Source organism: Trichoderma ghanense (assembly GCF_004382785.1).
Source record: "Trichoderma ghanense strain CCMA-1212 chromosome Unknown scaffold_4, whole genome shotgun sequence".
Classification (NCBI taxonomy): Eukaryota; Fungi; Ascomycota; class Sordariomycetes; order Hypocreales; family Hypocreaceae; genus Trichoderma; species Trichoderma ghanense.
This window is the reverse complement of record NW_027395667.1, coordinates 1,466,914-1,486,566: the sequence shown is the minus strand read 5'-3', so window position 1 is coordinate 1,486,566 and position 19,653 is coordinate 1,466,914. Positions and strand designations below refer to the sequence as shown.

Below are 19,653 nucleotides of genomic sequence, written 5' to 3'. Positions count from 1 at the left end.
TTGAAGCCTTTACGCCTCTGGCGAACTTGGAAGTCTTGCACCAGACGTCATATTCTCTCCCTTTTCTTCCTTTGCCTCGTCATTCTCGTGAACAGCGTTTAATATGTTGCTTTGTACAAGAGCTTTGTCATATAGTGGCTGGTTGTGGATGGAGCTACGTGCATTCATATGGCACTCGAGTAGTATCAAGACCGTGCTCCTGACAATTTTGGTACAATGCAACTACGGGTGTTCCCGACCTCGAGCGGCTTTGAAGGGAGCAAATGCCAGACCCTATGCTGAACCGTTGGCCCTTGCTTCGCCACTGCCCTATAGACGATCCATGGTTCCTGGCTCTTGGCCCCTGATACTCTATGCTTATGCGTGTTGTGAAAATGCAGTCGTACAAGAACTTCATACAATCGCAGCTCAACGGAGCAGCCTCCTATGGCCACCCCTTACCAGAATGCTTTTCCACCTGTGACCACTTCTCACCGATAAACCTCTCTCCTGACGTCGTCAACGTAGACGATTTCCCGAGATGCTCCACGAGGCCGCTCGATAAAGGCGATCTCGTCCGTTCCTCTGGGGGCTACTCCCTGGGGTTCGTGGTACCGTTCAGGGGGGCGCATGCTATATTCCCGATGAATAGTCGGGGCTCGTTGCATGGGGCTACCAGCATACTCTCTGGTGTATGCCTGGGGGCCGTCAGGGTGACGGCCATCCACGTGGACATTTCCGTTGTATTCTCTGCTAGGGCCATCGGGACGCGCGCTGTGCATGCGGACGTATGGCTGGGCTGGCTCGAAGCACATCCGCTCAGGGGGCCGGAAGCTGGGCCCTCGCGAGACGTATTCCGCCGGTCGCTCTTCAATGATCCTGCCGTCATGGGATCTCACAATCTGGATATATCCTCGTTGCTGCAACTGTTGATCACTAAACTGACCGTCCCTCTGGTCGTAAGGATACTCCGGCTCGGAAACATATACTCTTCTGACAGGATCGTAGATCGAAAGCGGTCTGGCATACACCACGTTGCCATCGTTGTGCGGCGCAGGCCCGAGGTTGTTCGATAAAGTCCGAGGCGGCAATCGCTCGTAAATTACCTCTGGCTCTCCGGATCGAGGCATGGGGGCAACGGATTGCCGGGCGGAGGGAATCAGAGGCTCGACAAACTCCCGCCCATAGGAATCGACCATGACCCGCGTTGGTGGCCGTGGGGGTACTATGAAAGACTCACCCTCTGGGCGTACACTTGCGCGGGTCCCCTCAAGGGGCTCCCGATAAATGCGAATGGGCTCCCGATATGTGTCGTAAGAAATGACTTGTGGCACTGCTGCAGGACCATGAGCCTCTCTGGGAGGTGGAAGGGAATAGGATACCGAATCGCGTGGCTGCGGCTGACGCATGTAGCTCTCGCCAAGGGGAGCAGGACGGGCATAGCCCTCACCAGGCACGCGAGGGTCGTAAGCGCTGTTAGGGTTTGGACCTCCAGCTGGCTCGCCGCGTATGCTGGAGATGGAAGCGGAGTGAGGCAGATATTGCGCGGGGGCGGGCTCCTGGTAGGTTGCAGGAGCTCGCTCGCCTCGAAATACCTGCGGCGATGGTTGCTCATAGGTTACGCTCGGTGGTGGCTGGGCGTATCGCGGCTCGGATTGTCCAGATTCATTAGCATGCGCCTGAGACTGTCGTTGCCGTTTGCTGGGTCTGGTGTATGCTGGCGCTGTCATGGGCGACTGTGACCGAGGCTCAACTTTGATACTTGGCCCGGCCTGCGCCTCTTGCGCTTGCCGCTCAGCCTTCCTCTTGTTCTTCTTCCCTTTCTTCTTGTCTGTATCCTTGGCGCCTTGAGAAGAGCTCTCGGAGCTGGCAGGGACGTCGAGTCCATGTCTGAGTGCCGCCACTTGTGCCGACGCACCAAGAGATGCGGCCAACGCCGAGTCGACGACAGGCGTTTGAGCATTGACAACAGTCAAGGGTGCAATCTTTGCTGGCTGAGGGGCGACAGGAATCAAGTCATGGTTTCGAACAACCGGGGGTTGGGGTGGCAGCGCAGGCCGAGCCGGGTCGTACTGCAAAGCGCTGTCCCCTGATTCTTCAGTTTCCGTCTGCAACTGCCGGACTGGCTCTGTGCGCGCAGTGATGGCTGGACCCTGTGTAGCTGGAGAGATCCCGCTGTTGGCTAGTATTTGAAGGCCAGGAACCCGCACCTGCTGGGGTCGGCTCGCGGCAGCAGTTGTCACCAGAGGCGGGACTGGAGCTGGAGCCGGAGCAGGTGCCGGAACTGGAGCTGGAGCTGGAGCTGCAGCGGGAACCTGGGTTGAAGGCCGGGAGGGGGGTCCTGCAGCATGGTGACCATTTACCGACGCAGAGGATGCCACGATATTACCATAGCTCGTGCTGGCATGAGACCGTGGCAGAGATGGCCTCTGGTCACCCGTCCCCATGGCCTCATCAGACGAGTGGCGCACGCGCGAAGTCAGGTTGGACTCGGGCGTGTCATGCTTCGAAGAGTAAAAGGTGTTGTCGTCAAAAGAATCACTTGCAGCTTCATGATTAGCACTCAAGTCTCCGTTGGCGGAAAAAGATATAGTAGTGGCTTGAACAAGAGTCAAGGCCTTGGCGAGCACATCAGACAGATCAAATTCAATGACAGGCTCTGCTTGCACTTGCTTTGAGGCTCGACGCTGTTCAATGTCGTCTCTCAGAGACCGCTCGATCCTCTGTCTCTGCAGCTGGATCTCAGCCCTGACGAGCTCGTCAGATTTTTCAAGGAGGATGGGATTGATCTCTGTCGTCCTGGTTGCGAATGGCTTTGGGTGTTGGGGGCCCGTCGCCGGAGGAGCGCGAGCGTCAGCTGGAGGCTGCGACACACTGAGAGTCTGATCCTGTTTGCCTGTGGCAAGCTTCTGCAGAGCCTCGGGTCGTGCGTCTACTTCGCCTGGCTCTGATGGTGGTCTCGCAAAGGTGGGGAGGGGGCTGGACAAGGCCTTGAGGCCAGGGGGTAGCTTGATAGATGGGTGGTTGCCCGCGAGAATGGCATCGCGAAACCGCACAATCTTTTCGCACTCTTCAATCTCCTTTGCCTCCTTTTCGGCCAGAGAGGCCGATGCAGGCGCGCCTGCACGAATAGGGGCAGCCCGACCGCGGTTCCCTGAGCTCATAGCAAGCTGTTCAGCGCTGCTTTCTTCCTCTTCTAACGTTAGCAAGACTGGGGAGGTGCCGCGTCAAGGCGCAGTGAGAAACGCGCAAACGTCTCGCGTGTCGTCGAGAGGCAGCTCTTGATCGAAGCTACGCCAGGCGCCTTTCAGAAGAGACAAGCAGTGTTTTGATTGCCTTGTGCATCGACCATGATGGCGGACCGATGCGTGCTGGTATGGAGTGGCAGCGGTGGAAGGGAAATTGAGGTAGGGAGAATATTTGGAGCGGGTTGGGTCAACTCGCTTGGGCGGTGACTGGCTGGTTGGGCAGAATTTCGAAATGTGGGGCGACCAAACTGTGTGAACCTTGAAGGCAACTGAAGTGAGATGTAGATGTGCGTCGCCGGCTACCTCTACAGCCCTTTCTGCTCTACAGATATTAACCAAGGTAGAGCTTGGATTGTGAACTTTTGAAGAGATAATTAGTTATGACTCGTTTCGTAAAGAGATCCTATTTGAGTGTTATGCCTCATTGCAGGGTTCAAAGGATTGACATTCAGGTGGAAGCAAGTGGGATGTCATGACTCTTCGACTCCGGCCACAATGAGACGCCCGATACCTACGAGACGAGAGACAACTTGCAACAAACGCCGACATTTTGATCCGTTGAGTGGCAATTACTAACATATCAGTAGATGTGACTTTGATCTCTCTATGCTATATATCATCTCCCTGAACAACATCTTGGAAGGTGTGTTCTGCAGCTCAACTCTTGTACTTCATATTGTGGCCAACGCGCGACAAAGGCCCAAGGTTGGTGAACCTCACCAGCAACACGTGAGACTCATGGTGCATATGGTCCCTTGTAATATTAACCAATAGATTGGGAGCAAACCACTAGACAACTCTGATCACCACTTCAATACTGCTTCACGGCGAAAAGCAGAACACATTGTTGCTCAGCTGTTATCAAACTTGCAGAGTACCTACAAGCCCGGCAGATGATTCAGCAGCCTCGACGCCAAACCGTTTCCTACACGCCGAGAACTAGTGGTGGCTGGCCACTGAATTTAGCAGTCTGTTTTAGTTAGCAAGGCTCTAGCCGATGCAGGTTCGAGTCATCACGCCTCAAATCGGCTTCTACCTAAGCGGATAAGGTAAGTCATACTCCGTACTTCTATCCTTTTTCTCTTCATTTTACGGTATAACCCGGATGCATTTATACAGGCTTCCGTCCTCGTTCACAGCTCAGTCCGCCGTCAACCTTCGCCTCTCCGTTCACACACTTCAGAAGAAGCATTTCGGCATTTCGTCGCCGGCGATTCCTTGTACTGCCTCGCGAGCACTCCACCGAGTTCCAGCCTGCTCCTCTCTCACTAAGATGACTGTCCCCAATGGCACCAAATCCGGTAAACCGGTCCTATTCTTGTCAGTGATTCGATAAGCCGTTGAGACGCCATGAAGAAGCATGCTAACGATATTCAAGTGACATTGATAACTGTCTCTACCCAAGGAGTAAGAGCACAAGGCGCAATATGACTCATGACCCAACCGCAGCCTAACTGAGAGACAGGCAGCAAAGTGCAAGATCTCATGGCGGAGTTGATTGACAAGTACTTCTCAGAGCATCTCAGCCTGCCCTGGGACGAGGCTGTCAAGCTGCACAAGGAATACTACACCAACTATGGCCTGGCCATTGAAGGCCTGGTCCGTCACCACCAGATCGACCCTCTGGAGTACAACGCCAAGGTCGACGACGCTCTGCCACTGGAGGACCTCATCAAGCCGAACCCAGAGCTGCGCCAGCTGCTCGAGGACATCGACAGGAGTAAGGTGCGGCTGTGGCTCTTCACGAATGCGTACGTCAATCATGGCAAAAGAGTGGTCCGGCTGCTGGGCATAGACGACCTCTTTGAGGGCCTCACCTTCTGTGATTACAGCGAAGTACCGCTGGTCTGCAAGCCTCACGAGGACATGTTCAAGAAGGCTATGAGGCAGGCCGGTGTGGAGCGAGTGGAAGACTGTTATTTTGTCGGTAAGACTTGTCCCTTTTGTCATTCTAGGGCTCGACTGAGTCGGGCTCCTTTGTGAACCACATGCCTAACACCAGATAAAGATGACAGTTTTGCAAACTGCGCTGCTGCAAAGAAGTTGGGCTGGACGGCGGCGCATCTGGTGGAGGAAGACGTTCCGGCGCCAAAGGTCCAAGCCTCGCAGTATCAGATCCGCCACCTGCAAGAATTGCGACAAGTTTACCCCCAGTTCTTCAAGAGCTCCTGAAGAGTACACAACGATTTCTTGAATATAGACACTACACAAGCGGCACCAGAGATGACAGACCGCTAGAGGATGAGGAAACTTGTCCCAGCCACAGAGAGTAAAATACATAGATACCATGCGAACTAGTCGAGTGTCCCTCCAATTCGCATTGCCATTCAATAAAAAATCACTAAGCCCATGGTCTTGTGGTCCCTAACCACCACCTTCAACCAAGACAGGTGCCTATCCGTAACGCCTCGCTACCTACGCAAAGAAGAGAATGTCGGCGAGAATAAAGACTGGTTGTTCATGGCCGCCGTATGTTGCGTATGATGGCGTCAAGCTGGGTCAAGATGAGGTCCTTCTCCCTCATCGCTTCGACCCGCTGTGCCTCGGCCGTTTTCAAGTCTTCTTCGAGGTCTCTGATGTGTCGCTCCTGATCTTGTTCGCTGTTGTCGAGGCCGGGAAGGGTGGAAATGAGGACCTCGATCTGCTGCTCCTTGACAATGAGGTCTCGCGACAGCTCGACTAGGCCGGCTCGGAAGTCTTGTGGAGGCAGGGCATCCACTGCAAGGGACGGGTCAACATCTGTTTGCTTGCGTCGACCCATTGGCCATCTGCAGTCTTTTTCACGCACCTTCTTTTGGCGCTTGCTCCTTAGGCTCGCGGATCTTATCGTTCGGACCTAGTTTCTCGAGGTCATGGCGCATCTGGACAAAGTGCATGCAGGCGACGAGCTGCTGAGCGAACTGGATGTGAACGCCGTCAGCAAGACGAGCCGGCGGTAAAGAGCCAGCGAATGCTTCACATGAAAGAAATCCCATACCTGATCAACTGCATCTTGAAGCTGCGTGAGCCGGTCACTCATTTTACTGCGTTTCAAGAAAACAAAGAAGCACCCAGTAGCTGCAAGGCTGATGACGGGTGACGCGACGAGGTGCCGATAAGGCTGTAGCATGTCAAGCTTTGGTGGGGTGCGGATTGTCGGCAAGGGAAACATTGGCCGGAGACCGGGGAATAAACGATCCGGTCCAAGTGAACACATTGCTATCTGTCCATCTGGCAGCTAAGCGCAGTGACCTTGTAAGACGCCACCAACTTCCTCGCTCGCTTTTCCAACATCTTCTCCCAAGGGCCGACATTACTGCAGTTGTGCCTCTCTCGAGCTCGTTTCCCTACGCCTGCTTTCCGTTGCGAGTCGGATTCCTGCACTTTATTCCTTACTGAGCCACAGGATCGCCCAGCGCATCACATAAACCATGGCCACGCCGCCGCAGCAACCGCCTCCAGGCGCAATGCCCATGGGCATGCCCATGCCGGGACCCGGCTTCATGGGCCAGCAGCCAACGCCCGAGCAGATCCAGCAGATCCAGCGCAAGATTGCTGAGGACGCTCAGAAGGCCGGCATGACGGTGCCCGAGTTCATCGAGCACATCAAGCAGCAGCAGATGGCGCGAATGCGCGCCATGCAGCAGGCGGCTGTCCAGCAGCAGCAGCAGCAGGGAGGACACGAAGGCCACAACCATCCTCACCCTCACCAGCATCCTCACCCGCACCCGCACCAGCAGCAGGGACAGCCGCAGCCCATTACCCCGGGCCCGCCGAACCCCAAGGGACTCGCCGTCGCCAAGTTCCTGCGCAGCCAGGACTTGAAGCCACGTACCTCGATTCTCAACGGCGAGCGCAAAGACATGTTCAAGGGTGAGCGTCCTACTTGTGCTCCGTCTGACACTGAAAGCGCAAGAAACAACAATTGCTGACCGAGACCAACAGTCAAGCGTGCCCTGCGAGCGCTCCAGTCTCCGGCATATGAAAAGGCGCGAAAGAAGAACCCTCTGCTGCCAGAAATCACCGATCGAGCATCCCTGGAGAACACCTTCAAGCTGCTGCCGCTCAGCATGCTTGCGCTTAGAGTCACCAAGATCGAGCCGCAGCCCGGCCCCAACGGCAAGAAGCCAAAGCGTGTCAAGGGCCAGTGGAATGTCAGGATAGAGCAGCAGCAGGAAGCCAAAGAGGACATGTACTATGTATGGCTCTGGGAGGGTAGCCAGGTCAAGCGTCAGCTGTATGCTGCTCTTGCCCTGGTTATCATCTTTGCCGTCGTCCTGTACCCTCTGTGGCCGTTGAAGCTTCGCCAGGGAGTTTACTACCTGAGTTGGGGCATGCTGGGCCTTCTCGGCCTCTTCTTTGCCATGGCCATCTTCCGCGTTATTCTCTTCTGCGTCACGTACTTTGTTGTGCCTCCCGGTCTCTGGCTCTACCCCAACCTCTGGGAAGACGTCTCTTTCATGGACAGTTTCCGACCCGTCTGGGCCTGGCACGAGGTGAGTACTCTTTGTTGCCTTCCTCCGTTTCTGTTCAAAATCTGTGCAGGTCGCTAACTCGTGCACTAGACCGAAAAGCCAAAGAAGAAGAAGAAGTCCAAGTCTGTTGCGGCCAACTCCGCCGTGGCTGCAGCGACTGGCCAGGTCGCGCCAGCTACTGCAACGACTACGGGCACGGAGACACAGGTTAACGTGGTGCCTCAACAACAAAAGGCTTACGAAGCTCCCAAGGTGGAGGAGCTAGCGGACGAGTGAAGCGACGAAATTGTACTTGTACGAAAATGAGCTGCGCGGGTCGCTCCGAAGTGAAGCATACCGGGAGCCTTATCCATGTAGACATACACCTGCCTGTGATGCTTCATGGAAAGTGACGGAAGGACAGAAAGGCAATGCAGGTTTTCAGTGGTTTTTCATTGGCGATTAGAATTACTTGATGATGCTCCGAGGAGCTGGCGTTGTGTATGATTTATGGACAGGGTCGTTTTCTTTCCACTTCATCTCCACATTGACACGTCTTCATCCCCGTGCTACCTATGCGCTCTCGCTGCCAGCGGCACGCTCGTAGTACCAGATGGCGCCGGGAGCCTTTGCGCAAGACGACACGGAGCCGCCAGCGACATCGGCGCCGACTCTCAGGCCCTGGTTGCGCTGGGCAGCGCCGTAGACGTGGTAGTAGTAGTAGACCTCGCTCAGCTGGGTGCCGCCGTTGTCGAGGGAGCCCTTGCCGGCCTCGGTCTGGTTGTACTTGGGCCCGCTGCAGCCGATGTAGGGGACGGCGCCGTAGCCGAGGGTCAGGGCGGCCTGGACGTCGGAGAGGGAGTAGGAGGTTGTGTTGGAAGGGCGGATGTCGGCGGCGGAGAGCCAGCCCCAGGTCGGGAGGGCCTTGTAGTAGGCGATGACTGTCTCGTAGAAGTTGAAGAGGTCGTCGTGCTTGCTGGCCTTGGGACCCTGTTTGCGCGTTACTCTGAGGTTCGGAATACCTGAAGGGGGTTGTGGCGCAGTATTCAAGGGGAGGGGGGAGGTTTCTTACGTAGCACTCGGTGTCAAAGGTTGAGAAGCAGGTGGCGTGCTTGGAGAACTCGTGGGCCCAGAGCTCCCAGTTGGGGGCGTACTGGTTGATCCAGTACTTCTTCATATAGGCCAGCAGATCCAGCTTGCCGTGAGGCTCGAACAGGGTCTCGATGGAAGGGCCGGTGTACGGAGGCACAGGGGTGCCATCAGGCTTGCCGTTGGTGGTGTTGGGGGCAGGATGGGGGTCGTATTGGCGGCTATAAGCGACGCAGTTAACAAGATGTTTCCTTATAGCTTGACAGAGGAGAAAGCAGTTGGGGAAAGACATACCTGAGATCGCAGTATTGGGTGTAGCTGCCATTGCAAAAGTCTAAGTGAAGCCGTCAGATGGAAGCTGAGGCTTATATGGTGATAACTGAAGTCGGCTTATACATACCAGGCCACAGACCGTGGATGGTCCAGGTATACGGCGGGAGGACCTGTCCCTCGCTTTCGAGGCCAGTGTGAGTGCTCCAGAACTGGGTTTGAAGCTTGGAAAGGTCAATTCTATCAGCACTCTGGACAAGGAATCATTCTTGCAGACGCAAATCGAGTTCAATATTCTCTGGGATACACATACCACCAGTCCTCCATAAGTCTCGGTGCAGCAAGAATCGACCTTTTCGGGAACAGCGTTCTCGGAGCAAGACAAGACGGGGTCGGCTATGGAAAAGAATTCAGCATCTATTCCAATTGTATGCTAAGAGTCAAACCCACCCAGAATGCAAGTGTGGTTGTCGGGCGTCATGTTGGGATACAGCCCAGCAGCGGCAAGCTGGGCGCCCGCAAGCACAGCGAAAGCGTTGCGATGCATGGCCTCAGGTATCGGGGATATGCCAACTGGGTTGAAGATCTGGGTTGAATCCCGGAGTAGTCGCTGAGGTAGCACTGCGATCTTGATGAACAGGCAAGCAAACAAGATGAGGAAGAGGGAGAAGGGAAAGAGAGGATCAGCGGCTGCATACAAGTCGCGCTCGTGGCTTTATAGATGCCATGAAGAGAGAGATAGAGCCATGACACCCCCGGTCTATCTTGGCCTGCAGCGTTCCCACGTCCTCACTTGTGCTCCCTCCCTACCTTACAGACGCATCACCCACGATCCTCCACCTTGTGGCCGGCCATGCAGGAAGCGGGAAGCTATACCGAGCGTCCCCGGCACCCGGGCGTCCGATAAAGCGCGGCCCTTGCCAAGCGGGACATGAGGAGGAAACCTAGGATAGTACGGCTCTACAATTTTTTTTTTTTTTTTCGACATGCCGCTTCTAGCTAAACGGATCCTCATCTTGAGCACCGGTGGCAGTGACCCCCGGTCCGACGATAAGTTGCATGACAAGAAGAGCTTTTGCCATCATCAGCTTTGATGGAGATGATTTCCGGCGCCATATATGGCTTGGCAAGTCATGTGAGTGTCCTGGTGCTTTGCTCTGGCCTTGAGTCTTCAATTCTGCTCCATTCACGATTTTGTGTTGGTTGAGTGTGTGTTGTTGACAAGGATCAGCGAGCCGCGGCGTCCTCCGATGGTGGGATTTTCTGGAACTTTTGAAAGACGCGAGTGTGATTGCCAACAAGAACTAGGTATAGCTGTTTCTCTGACGACGGTTTGAGCATCTGCGGTGGAAATGCCTACAGATCAGAAAGATGGAGGATGCGAAGACATGGTGGACTTGAAAACATTTCGTAAAGCTCAACTCATTGATTGATCCATTCAATGCATCTTATACGAGCACATGAAAAGGTTAGGATAAGCAATCATTCAAGCTTAAAAGCCAAACTCCCTTGCCGTTCGGTTGAATCTTTCGCCCAAAAGAAAGAACGCCCAACACCTTTCTCATTTCTCTCACCGAGTCCCGCCATCGAGACAAGACAAGATTCTCAGCCGCTGCCAAGTCGACAGTGATATCTCGCCAGCTATACAAACATTTCTCGCACTAGCCTATATGCAGAGACAAAGATCCAGCAACGCACGTGGCTTCACAATGCAGCCTTGCACGCTCGCCCATTCGCTGGTTCCCCAGCTTGCAGCAACACCGCCAGTGTGTTCAAGCACAAGTATCGCCATGCCCTTCATCGTATCGACTTGCAGCAGCAGCGCGTCTGGTGGAATCCGCTGAGCATAAACATCTCGAAGGATTGATCGCTGCCACGTCGGTCACTGACCCCACCTACTCGCTGTCACAGCTGAAGAGTCTTGTAGAAAAACGTGCCGTCCTTCAGTCCTCCTGCAGGACTCATGCCGTATCCTGGAACCCTTCCCAGCTCAGTGTATCCGAGTCTGCTGAAGACTGCTTCTGCTTGGTTGCCACTCTCCGTGTCGAGCATCTGCGAAAGCAGGTCAGTACGATGTTGATTCTTTCACACTTCAAAGATGAAACAGGACAAGTCAAGCTCGGAATTGGTCGAAAAGCGCAACTTACCAGCAATGTCCGGCCCCGACTCAGGGCCTCTGATTCCAGAGCGCTCATCAGTGCTCTTGCGCCGCCCTTCCCCCGATGATGCTTGTGGACGAGCAGCTTCTCGACGTAGCCTCGAAATGATCCCGTCTCCGAGTATGGCATCCAGAGCATGACGACTCCTATCAGCTCTGGCCCCTTGATACGGCCGCCTGGATCCAGCTCGCTCACGAGCAGCAGCATGAGTCTCCTCCCATCGTTGGTCTCGGCAATGCGTTCCTTCCACCAGGATAGCAGCTTCTCATGTGACAGCGGGAGGAGGAATGTCGCTATTGTGTGATCGTGGGTGATGCAAGAGGCGTGAATCGCTGCCAGGTAAGGGGTGAGATGTGAGTGCAGCGAGATGTCGAACGGGATGACAATGCCGGGGCCAGGCATTTTTGTGAGAGTGTGCTCTTATCGGAGGGGCTGGAGGATGAGATGGGCGCGAAGACGGATATAGTAGCCCGTAACCTCAGACAGCCAGAATCCAGAAAGAGTGTGCTGACAGTCAATATGTCGTTGCTCAGCTGACACCATCGGGGGTGATATTGGAGAGGCTTTCCTACGTATACTGTCAGCTCTGAAAGTTGGGTAGGGAGGATGCTTCATCTTTGCACTCCAAAACAATGGAAATCTTCATTGAAGATGAGGGACATGTTGGGCAGCTCATAACGATGGAAGCGTCGTACAAGAAGACTTACCGGTCGTTTTGGTGTACGATATGCCAGTCAAAATTCCAGACTCGACGGGATGTTTGAAGAAGGTCGTCTTATGCTAACGTAGGTAGGTATCGAGCAGCTATCCACGGCAAATATCTCGGTTTCGAACTCGACGTGAGCGATGTGACGTGTTTCCCTCCCCGATTATCGGCTTAGAGGCAGTTGAAGTGAGAACGCAGAGCAGAGCTGTGGCGGTTCGTAGAATTTTCAGTGGAACGGCAGCAAAAGCTTCTGAGTGGCTTGAATTGCGCTCGTACCTTGCATGAGGTCGATGAGTTCGTGGCTGACCTGTTGGTGCTCGTCTGGGGCGATTAGCGACCAACCGCAGCGCTGTTGCCCCTGAAAGCCGGCGCTAAACGGTTTCATGGGCAGCTTCAATGGAGTCGATCAACTGGCCGCGGAGCACCGCTATTTGATACCAACGTGAAAGTGCCATCGAAGCTGGTTTGTTTTGTGATGCCCCAGAGGTGATTTTACACGCAAAAAAAAATCCCCTAACAGACAGTACACTCTGTAGGGTACGAACGAGGCGAGGCACCTACAGGTACTATCAAGGACTACCTTGGAAAATGAGGCCATTCCGGGTCTTCTTTACCGCTAGACACGCAACTGGGGGAGCTGGGAAGGAGCCACAGCAAGATTGAAGGCAGGCGCTGACGTCGAACTCTCCTCTCCTTGGTACCTTATACCTGGCTCGAGTACTTCTCCTTTTCGTCGAACTTTGTCCCCTCATGCTCTGGCCTCAGCGAGTACTACCTTATAGATCATTGCCATTGTTCACGTCGATATATTCACTAGCTAGCCGCATCAATGCCGAATGCAATGCTACACAATCTCAGCTTTGCCACTGGCACCGCCTCCCTTATTACAATCTCAGAACGCACGATCAAGCTACACCTGTCTCTGTATCACACGCAAACGCTTACTACCTACTCAAACCCGAGCTACAAAGGCGTTGATGTCGATTGCGATGCTCGTGCGCGTATCAAAAGACTCCAGGCCAAGATTCGCGGCCAAGGATGGTCGTCGCCTTCCTCGCTCCAGTTGCCAACCATTGCCAACCCCGCACATCTGACTCGCCAACTTGCCAGAGCTCCAGCTCTGCTCTGACAGTTCATAGTGGGCAAGGCGGGATTGACGCACCCTATGACAAGAGCTTTGAAGGTTATGACTCCATTCAGGGGGGCATTGAAAGGCATTGGCAACATGAAAAGCACCATCCAGGCTCCCAGCCAATCAGCTCACCCATGTCCTCCACTGCATTGTGCTGGCAAAACGCATCTTCCGTCTCGTGCCCCTTTGGATAAAGTCCATCAGCACAAGCGGCCTCGCAAACTGACGCTCAGTGGCTGTGCTTGCATCGTGCTTTGATCCACTGAGCCCAGTAAGAAACGGGGCAGGAGCTCTCGGCCACCCGTGATACGATGCAATCGTCAGACGCACATGCGGACTCGGCATGCGTGCACCCTGAATTTCTAGCAGCTCTGGTTCAGACCTCATTCTCACCCCTCTTTGCCCCCCCTCCACTCCTCTGTGGACGTGTCTTTCGTGCCACTAAGCACATCTCTCGACCCCCTATCGTAGTTTCGACTTCATCAAGGAAGCTGTGCTGTTCGTGTTCAATAGCTCTTTTTTCATCATCATCAAAAACATTTACTTACTTCTTCTCCAGTGGTGCCCGCATCACAACAAGCCTCTCCCCGCGAATCTCTCGAAACAACAACAGCCCCCCCATTTGTCGGTACCCGATTTCTTTGAAGTGCGGTACATCACAAAGCCTCGCAATGGGTCTTCTCGATAGATTCGAGGCTATCCTTGGAGGCGAAAATGATGCCGAAAAGCACTCTCACTCGCATTCGGACTATCAGTGCGATGAGCTTCACCCAGAAGAACACGTTGCCAACAGATACCAGTCCTTTGCAGCCCCTTCTTCTGGCAACATCAAGTGGTTCGTCGATGGCTGCTCCTACTTCTGGGCCGTGTCTGAGGCTCTCCAACGTAAGGCCTATCTGCTCTCTCTCGGTGAGGCATCTCATTCGAGGGCATTTCACTAACACTTGTCTGCCAGGGGCGGAGGAGAGCATATATATTCTCGATTGGTGGCTGAGCCCTGAGCTTTACCTTCGTCGACCACCTTCTCGTAACGAGCAGTATCGTCTCGATGTCATGCTTCAAGCTGCTGCCGAGCGCGGGGTCAAGGTTCACATCATTGTGTACAAGGAAGTCGAGGCCGCCCTCACTCTCAATTCTGCGGTATGTCATTCAGACCGTCGTCTTCTCTACCAAAGTACATGCAACAAGTCAGACGTGGCTCATTCGCACAATGTATAGCATACAAAGCATGCCCTCGAGAAGTTGCACCCCAACATCAGCGTCTTCCGACATCCTGACCACGCACCGGCTGGATACGACATTGCTTCGGAAATCGGCAACTCCTTCAAGAACTTGACAAACTTCGACCTGGCCACTGTATCCAAGGATACGCTCAAGGCAATCTACGGCGCAGCAGACGATGTTGTCCTCTACTGGGCTCATCATGAGAAGCTTCTTGTTGTCGACCGTAACCTGGTTTTCATGGGCGGTCTAGACATGTGTATGTTTGCGCCTCTCTGTTTCTCGTCTCTTATCCTCAAGTACGCGTGTCGCTAACCGCTTGTTCAGGCTTTGGCCGATGGGATACCAACTGTGAGTAGTGTTGGTGTGATATGCCTAAAGGCTTTCGGCTAACGCAAACATGAAGCCCATCCGATTGCAGATGCTCATCCTGGAAACGTGGACAACACCATTTTCCCGGGCCAGGATTACAACAACGCTCGTATCTTCGACTTTGCCGATGTTGGCAACTGGGAGCAGAATCAACGTGAGTCAGCCCTCCGTCTCTGCAAGCTCAACTCACAGGGGAACTAATGGCATGCGCAGTGGATCGAACCAAGAGCTCGAGAATGGGCTGGTCAGACGTCGCCTTGTCGATGAACGGCCCCATTGTGTCCGACCTTGTCACCCACTTTGTCGATAGATGGTACGAGGGAGTCATCCCAAGCTTGTTTTGCTACTCCAACTGACTGGGACAAGGAACTTCATGTTTGATGCAAAGTACAAGGAGAAGGACCCCGGAAAGTACGAAAGGCTCAGCCTGCCCGGAGAACACCGTTCGTCACGTCGACGACATGAACGCGAAGAATATGAACAAGAGGAATACGGGCGGCGAGAAGATGGAGAGCGAGAGTACGAGCAGGAAAGCGGCGGCCGCGGCATGTTTAGTCGTTTCACCGAGTCTCTAACGGAGGAAATGGGACACCTGGGCTTCTCGGAGAGGCACCGATCCCATCGTGACGAACGATACGATGACGAAGGATACGACGGCGAACGCTCCTACGGACGGCGCAGTGAAAGGGAAGCTACGCGCATCCAGCTTACACGAAGGTATGTTGCGATCCACTAACAGCTACATTTACAAGTCAGCTTCGCTAAACTCGAGTCCAGCTGCTGCCCATGGTCGTCCGGCCATCCCACGGAGCATTCCATCGCCAATGCGTATGTCGGCGCCATCACGAATGCAAAGCATTTCGTCTACATTGAGAATCAGGTACGCAGTCCAATTCAACATGGGTTTCGAATATCAGGCATGTGCTGACCATCACAACTTGAAGTTTTTCATCACGGCCACGAGTGACGAGCAGCGCCCCGTTTCCAACAAGATTGGCGCTGCCATAGTTGACCGCATCGTTCGAGCATACGAGGAGGGTCAGCCGTTCAAGGTGTGGGTAGTGATGCCCTCTGTCCCAGCTTTCGCTGGGGATTTAAAGTCCAAGGAAGCTCTCGGGACCCGAGCCATTATGGAATTTCAATACAACTCCATCAGCAGAGGCGGACACAGCATTATCCAGAAGCTTGTTGCCGCGGGCATTGAAAACCCCAGGGAGTACATCGGCTTCTACAATCTCCGAAACTATGACCGTATCAACACTTCAGGCACCATGCAACAGGCGGAGTACCGCTCGGGCGTCTCCTACGAGGACGCACGAAGATATCACGACGACTACGTCAACGAGGAGCGCTATGGGGGCGATGATGGCGACTCTTACAACTACGACAGGTATCAACGTCAAGCACGATCTGTCCAGGACAACACTCTGGATACCGTGAGCGCTGCCTACATGAAGGACGGCCCCAACATTCTCGACATCCCCTGGGACGGCGAACCCGAAGACGAGTTCAACGCCTTTGTCAGCGAGCAGCTTTACATCCATTCAAAGCTTCTCATCGCCGATGACCGCGTCGTTATCTGCGGCTCTGCCAACTTGAACGATCGCTCGCAGCTGGGAACCCACGATTCTGAGATTGCCGTGGTGATTGAGGGCCCCCGCAACCTCGATTCTTACATGAACGGTGAGCAGTACGCGGCCAGCGAATTCGCCGCATCTCTGCGAAGGCAAATCTTCCGCAAGCACCTCGGCCTGCTACCCGACCAGCGATGGGACCAGCCGGACCAAAACTGGCTGCCGGTGACTGACGCGCCCAACGACTACGACTGGGGCTCATCCGCCGATCGACTTGTAGAGGATCCCCTGAGCCCTGACTTCCTGAACCTGTGGGAAGAGACGGCAAGCACCAACACCGAAGTGTTCAGTCGGGCATTCCACCCCGTCCCCGACGACCACGTGCGCACCTGGGACGACTACGAGGAGTTCTTCTCCAAGCATTTCATCATCCCCAGCGCCAAGGGAGACGATAAGAAGTCCGACGACGGAAACGACGAGGACAAGGTTCCGTATGGTCACGCCGTCCGCGAAGAGTTCCCCGGCGGTGTGCAGGAGCTCAAGGAGTGGCTGAGCCGTATTCGCGGCACCCTCATCAACATGCCTCTCCAGTTCCTGATTGAGGTTGATGATATTGCCAAGGAGGGCCTGACTCTGAACGGACTGACGGATGAACTGTACACGTAGACTCGATTAGCGAGTGAGTAGCATGACTTGGTCACTGACTACCTTAGTTTCGTGAACATGGCATCTAACGGCTGCGTGGATATCTCGTAAACTATTTACATTACAATGGTAGTAACGACAAATTCAAACAAAAAAGCCACTAGTTGAAAAATGATACTCGTATGTATAGGTTGTATACAAGAGCATAGGCAGGCATTCCGTCCAAACAACCACCATTACACAAGAGGACGGATAGGTGGAAGGGAGCAAGAGAGAGGGAGAAAGAGCTTGCATGTTCCCTTCCACCAGAGAGGCGCACGGGCAGGAATTGGGTGTCTCTCGTTGGCGCAGTCTTCATACCAGCCGCCATCCGCGCATCAAGGCGCAATGCACTCACTAATCTCTCCAGAAAGCGGCTTCACGGCACCCTGACCGGAGAGTAAATCACCGTTGCCGCCAATCCCTCAGAGCTCCTGTATATCCCGCTCTTCACAGGCCCTTTTGCCAAAACACGTGTTGCTCCCCTATCTCTCCCGATAACTCCATCTGAGAAAAACATTGTTGGATTCCCATATCGCTAGGCTCTCCGTATGGCGTACGATCAGTCGGCCTTGGTGTTGCCGTTAGATCCACCAAGGAATCCATCCTTGAAATCTCTAATGCTGATTGAATCCTCCAGCCGGAAGTGGCCACGCCCACGGCGGGAGCGGCCGCGCAGCCAGGAGAAGACTCCAAAGGCAATGCCAACGATGCAGCCCAGAGTCAGGTAAGGGTGCTCGGTGAAGGAGACGCGAATGTCGAAGAAGATCTTTTCAAAGGAAGAAATGGTGAGCTTGGGCTTGAGGGCCTGCGGGGTGTAGACGACCTTGTCGAGCGTCTCCAGGATGGACGTGCGGCTGACGAGGATGTAGTTGCCCGTCACGGTGCTGTCCCAGTATTTGCGGTTCTGTTCGAGTGGTATTGGTCAGTCATTGATGCTCGAAACGTAAAGGCACCCCTGTAGAGAGGGGCGCAAAAGGGTGAGCCTGGGACTTACATCTTGGTCGTTGATAATGACTCTTTCTCCGTCCTTGACATCGATGCCATACGTGGTCCGAATCCAGCGCTGCCACGCTACGCCGTCAACCCACGCAAAGGCCACTTCTCTCCGTCCGGAATTGCTCATGTCAACGTGAATAGCCTTGGCGGCTCGCAGCGCGCGCTGGTCGTCTCGGTCCTCGGCTTCTTCAATCCTCATCTGCTTCGCGTCTCGCAGCTTCTTCCGCTCCAGCTGGAACTCTTGAACTTGCCTGTCCATCCACTCGTTGGCTGCGCTCTTCATCTCTCGAAGAGCACCCTGGAAAGACTCCTGGTCGTCTCGGTTCAGGACGCCCAGCACAACGATTTTGTTGTCCATGATCTGGCGGGCATTTGTAACCAGCAGTTCAGGGACGAGGGGAAGCCAGACCGACCTCATCCAGTCCAGAACTTGGTGGGTATCTCTCATGGCGTTGGGAGTGAGGGGAGGGTAGTAAGTAGGGCGGCCCTCCCTCGAAACCATGAATCTTGGCCAAGTCGTAATCTTGAAGCGCTCGTACATGGCGGGATCCTTGGTCTTGACCAGTTTGGCATGTCCGATGAGACTCAGAGGCAGCCTCTCGAGGGCATTGAAGTCCTCGGATGTAGTGGCGTGGTCGTAAAAGTAGACAAAGATGACATCTTCCTTCTGCTCGAGAGCCTTGAACGCCGCCAAGTCCACGTCGGGCACTCCGCTGGCAAGGTCGACGGCCTTTTCGGCATACTGAATAAAGTCGCCCAGGCCTCGGAGCCCCTCGTACTCTGAGCGCTCTCCACCCTTGAAGAACAGAATAGTGGGAAATGCCCGCGCGCCGACGTCCTTGCACAATCGCGATTCCTTGTCACAGTTGACCTCTCCAATGTTGAGCTTGCCCTTCATGCTCTTCGCCAGCTGCTCCCAGGTAGGCGCCATGTCCTGGCAATGGGGGCACCAGGGCGCGTAAAACTTGATGAACCAGGGATCCTGAGTCATGGTCACCAGGCGCTGGAAGTTTTCAGCCGTCAGGGAAACTGACACTCCATCTTCGTTCGGCGTGGCAACCGGCTTCTTGGGTTTCTTCTCCTCTGTTACGCTCTTCGGTGCTGTCTCGGGCCCAGGCTTGGGCCGCTCTTTGTCGCCTGGCTGGGGCAACGCAAGAGACCTAGGCCGAGATCCAGGCTTGGACTTCTCTAGAACTTCTTCGACAAGACCAGACAGGAAGGTGATGTTCTGGCCTCCCGTTACGGTCTTGACCTCTTTGCCGTTCTCGTACAGAATCGTAGTGGGGTATAACTTGACGCCGTTCTCAACGCAAAGGTCGCTGTAGGCGATACAATTCACGGCCGCAAATTTGAGATCGTAGAAGTCGGTGAAGCTCGTGTCGCCAGCTCCTTCTGGCTTGGATGTGTAGTAGTATTCGTAGGTTGTCTGAAAGGACGGGGCGTAGCTGATACAGTGATGGCAATACGGACTAGACCGCGGCTACGGGTCAGCTTGAATCAGACGGAGAGTAGTATAATGCCGTACCTGTAGTGCTTCACAAGAAGCCATTTAGTTTTGCTTGCCTCCTTTTCGAAGTTGTCCGGCGTCAATTCCGTCAATGGAGGCACCATAACAGAGTCGAAATATGTGGGCGCGGGGACGTTTTCAGCTTCGTCATCTGCCAGTGCTGGAGATGAAAGAAGCCCAAAGGCGGCCAGGCCAGAGAGAAAGGATGTCAGCCGCATGGTGGGCTGGTGGTTGAGACCTTGAAGGCGCTCGATGCTGGTGCGAGTATAGACGGGAAGAG

The 19,653-nt window shown here is 54.4% G+C and overlaps 8 protein-coding genes across 8 annotated transcripts; 3 read left to right on the top strand and 5 right to left on the bottom strand.

Moving 5' to 3' along the window:
• Positions 1 to 470: 470 nt before the first annotated feature.
• Positions 471 to 3,143, bottom strand: CCMA1212_004653 (uncharacterized protein; the record flags this gene model as incomplete). The annotated part of the gene is made up of 1 exon (XM_073701950.1): positions 471 to 3,143. The coding sequence occupies one exon, from the start codon at positions 3,141 to 3,143 to the stop codon at positions 471 to 473; it is 2,673 nt and encodes an 890-aa protein (XP_073559985.1).
• A 1,189-nt stretch (positions 3,144 to 4,332) lies between these two features.
• Positions 4,333 to 5,399, top strand: CCMA1212_004652 (uncharacterized protein; the record flags this gene model as incomplete). Its single annotated transcript, XM_073701949.1, has 4 exons — positions 4,333 to 4,547; positions 4,606 to 4,634; positions 4,693 to 5,154; positions 5,236 to 5,399. The coding sequence occupies 4 exons, from the start codon at positions 4,333 to 4,335 to the stop codon at positions 5,397 to 5,399; spliced, it is 870 nt and encodes a 289-aa protein (XP_073559316.1).
• Positions 5,400 to 5,685: 286 nt separating this feature from the next.
• CCMA1212_004651 (uncharacterized protein) lies at positions 5,686 to 6,246 on the bottom strand (the record flags this gene model as incomplete). Its single annotated transcript, XM_073701948.1, has 3 exons — positions 5,686 to 5,945; positions 6,016 to 6,127; positions 6,205 to 6,246. 3 exons carry the CDS (start codon positions 6,244 to 6,246, stop codon positions 5,686 to 5,688), a joined length of 414 nt encoding a protein of 137 aa, XP_073559980.1.
• Positions 6,247 to 6,295: 49 nt separating this feature from the next.
• Positions 6,296 to 7,957, top strand: CCMA1212_004650 (Translocation protein SEC62; the record flags this gene model as incomplete). Its single annotated transcript, XM_073701947.1, has 4 exons — positions 6,296 to 6,302; positions 6,669 to 7,079; positions 7,152 to 7,702; positions 7,772 to 7,957. The coding sequence occupies 4 exons, from the start codon at positions 6,296 to 6,298 to the stop codon at positions 7,955 to 7,957; spliced, it is 1,155 nt and encodes a 384-aa protein (XP_073559984.1).
• Positions 7,958 to 8,233: 276 nt separating this feature from the next.
• On the bottom strand, positions 8,234 to 9,566 carry CCMA1212_004649 (uncharacterized protein; the record flags this gene model as incomplete). The annotated part of the gene is made up of 6 exons (XM_073701946.1): positions 8,234 to 8,650; positions 8,733 to 8,970; positions 9,044 to 9,083; positions 9,150 to 9,243; positions 9,333 to 9,415; positions 9,470 to 9,566. 6 exons carry the CDS (start codon positions 9,564 to 9,566, stop codon positions 8,234 to 8,236), a joined length of 969 nt encoding a protein of 322 aa, XP_073560017.1.
• Positions 9,567 to 10,924: 1,358 nt separating this feature from the next.
• CCMA1212_004648 (Acetyltransferase) lies at positions 10,925 to 11,597 on the bottom strand (the record flags this gene model as incomplete). The annotated part of the gene is made up of 2 exons (XM_073701945.1): positions 11,167 to 11,597; positions 10,925 to 11,071 (listed from the first exon to the last, which is right to left on the bottom strand). Exons 1-2 carry the CDS (start codon positions 11,578 to 11,580, stop codon positions 10,925 to 10,927), a joined length of 561 nt encoding a protein of 186 aa, XP_073560016.1. The 5' UTR covers positions 11,581 to 11,597.
• Positions 11,598 to 13,687: 2,090 nt separating this feature from the next.
• On the top strand, positions 13,688 to 16,849 carry CCMA1212_004647 (Phospholipase D zeta 2; the record flags this gene model as incomplete). The annotated part of the gene is made up of 9 exons (XM_073701944.1): positions 13,688 to 13,901; positions 13,972 to 14,156; positions 14,235 to 14,496; positions 14,565 to 14,588; positions 14,644 to 14,763; positions 14,823 to 14,922; positions 14,976 to 15,326; positions 15,387 to 15,489; positions 15,554 to 16,849. 9 exons carry the CDS (start codon positions 13,688 to 13,690, stop codon positions 16,847 to 16,849), a joined length of 2,655 nt encoding a protein of 884 aa, XP_073559652.1.
• Positions 16,850 to 17,429: 580 nt separating this feature from the next.
• On the bottom strand, positions 17,430 to 19,591 carry CCMA1212_004646 (uncharacterized protein; the record flags this gene model as incomplete). Its single annotated transcript, XM_073701943.1, has 3 exons — positions 17,430 to 17,774; positions 17,865 to 19,335; positions 19,392 to 19,591. 3 exons carry the CDS (start codon positions 19,589 to 19,591, stop codon positions 17,430 to 17,432), a joined length of 2,016 nt encoding a protein of 671 aa, XP_073559651.1.
• Between the last annotated feature and the right edge of the window lie 62 nt (positions 19,592 to 19,653).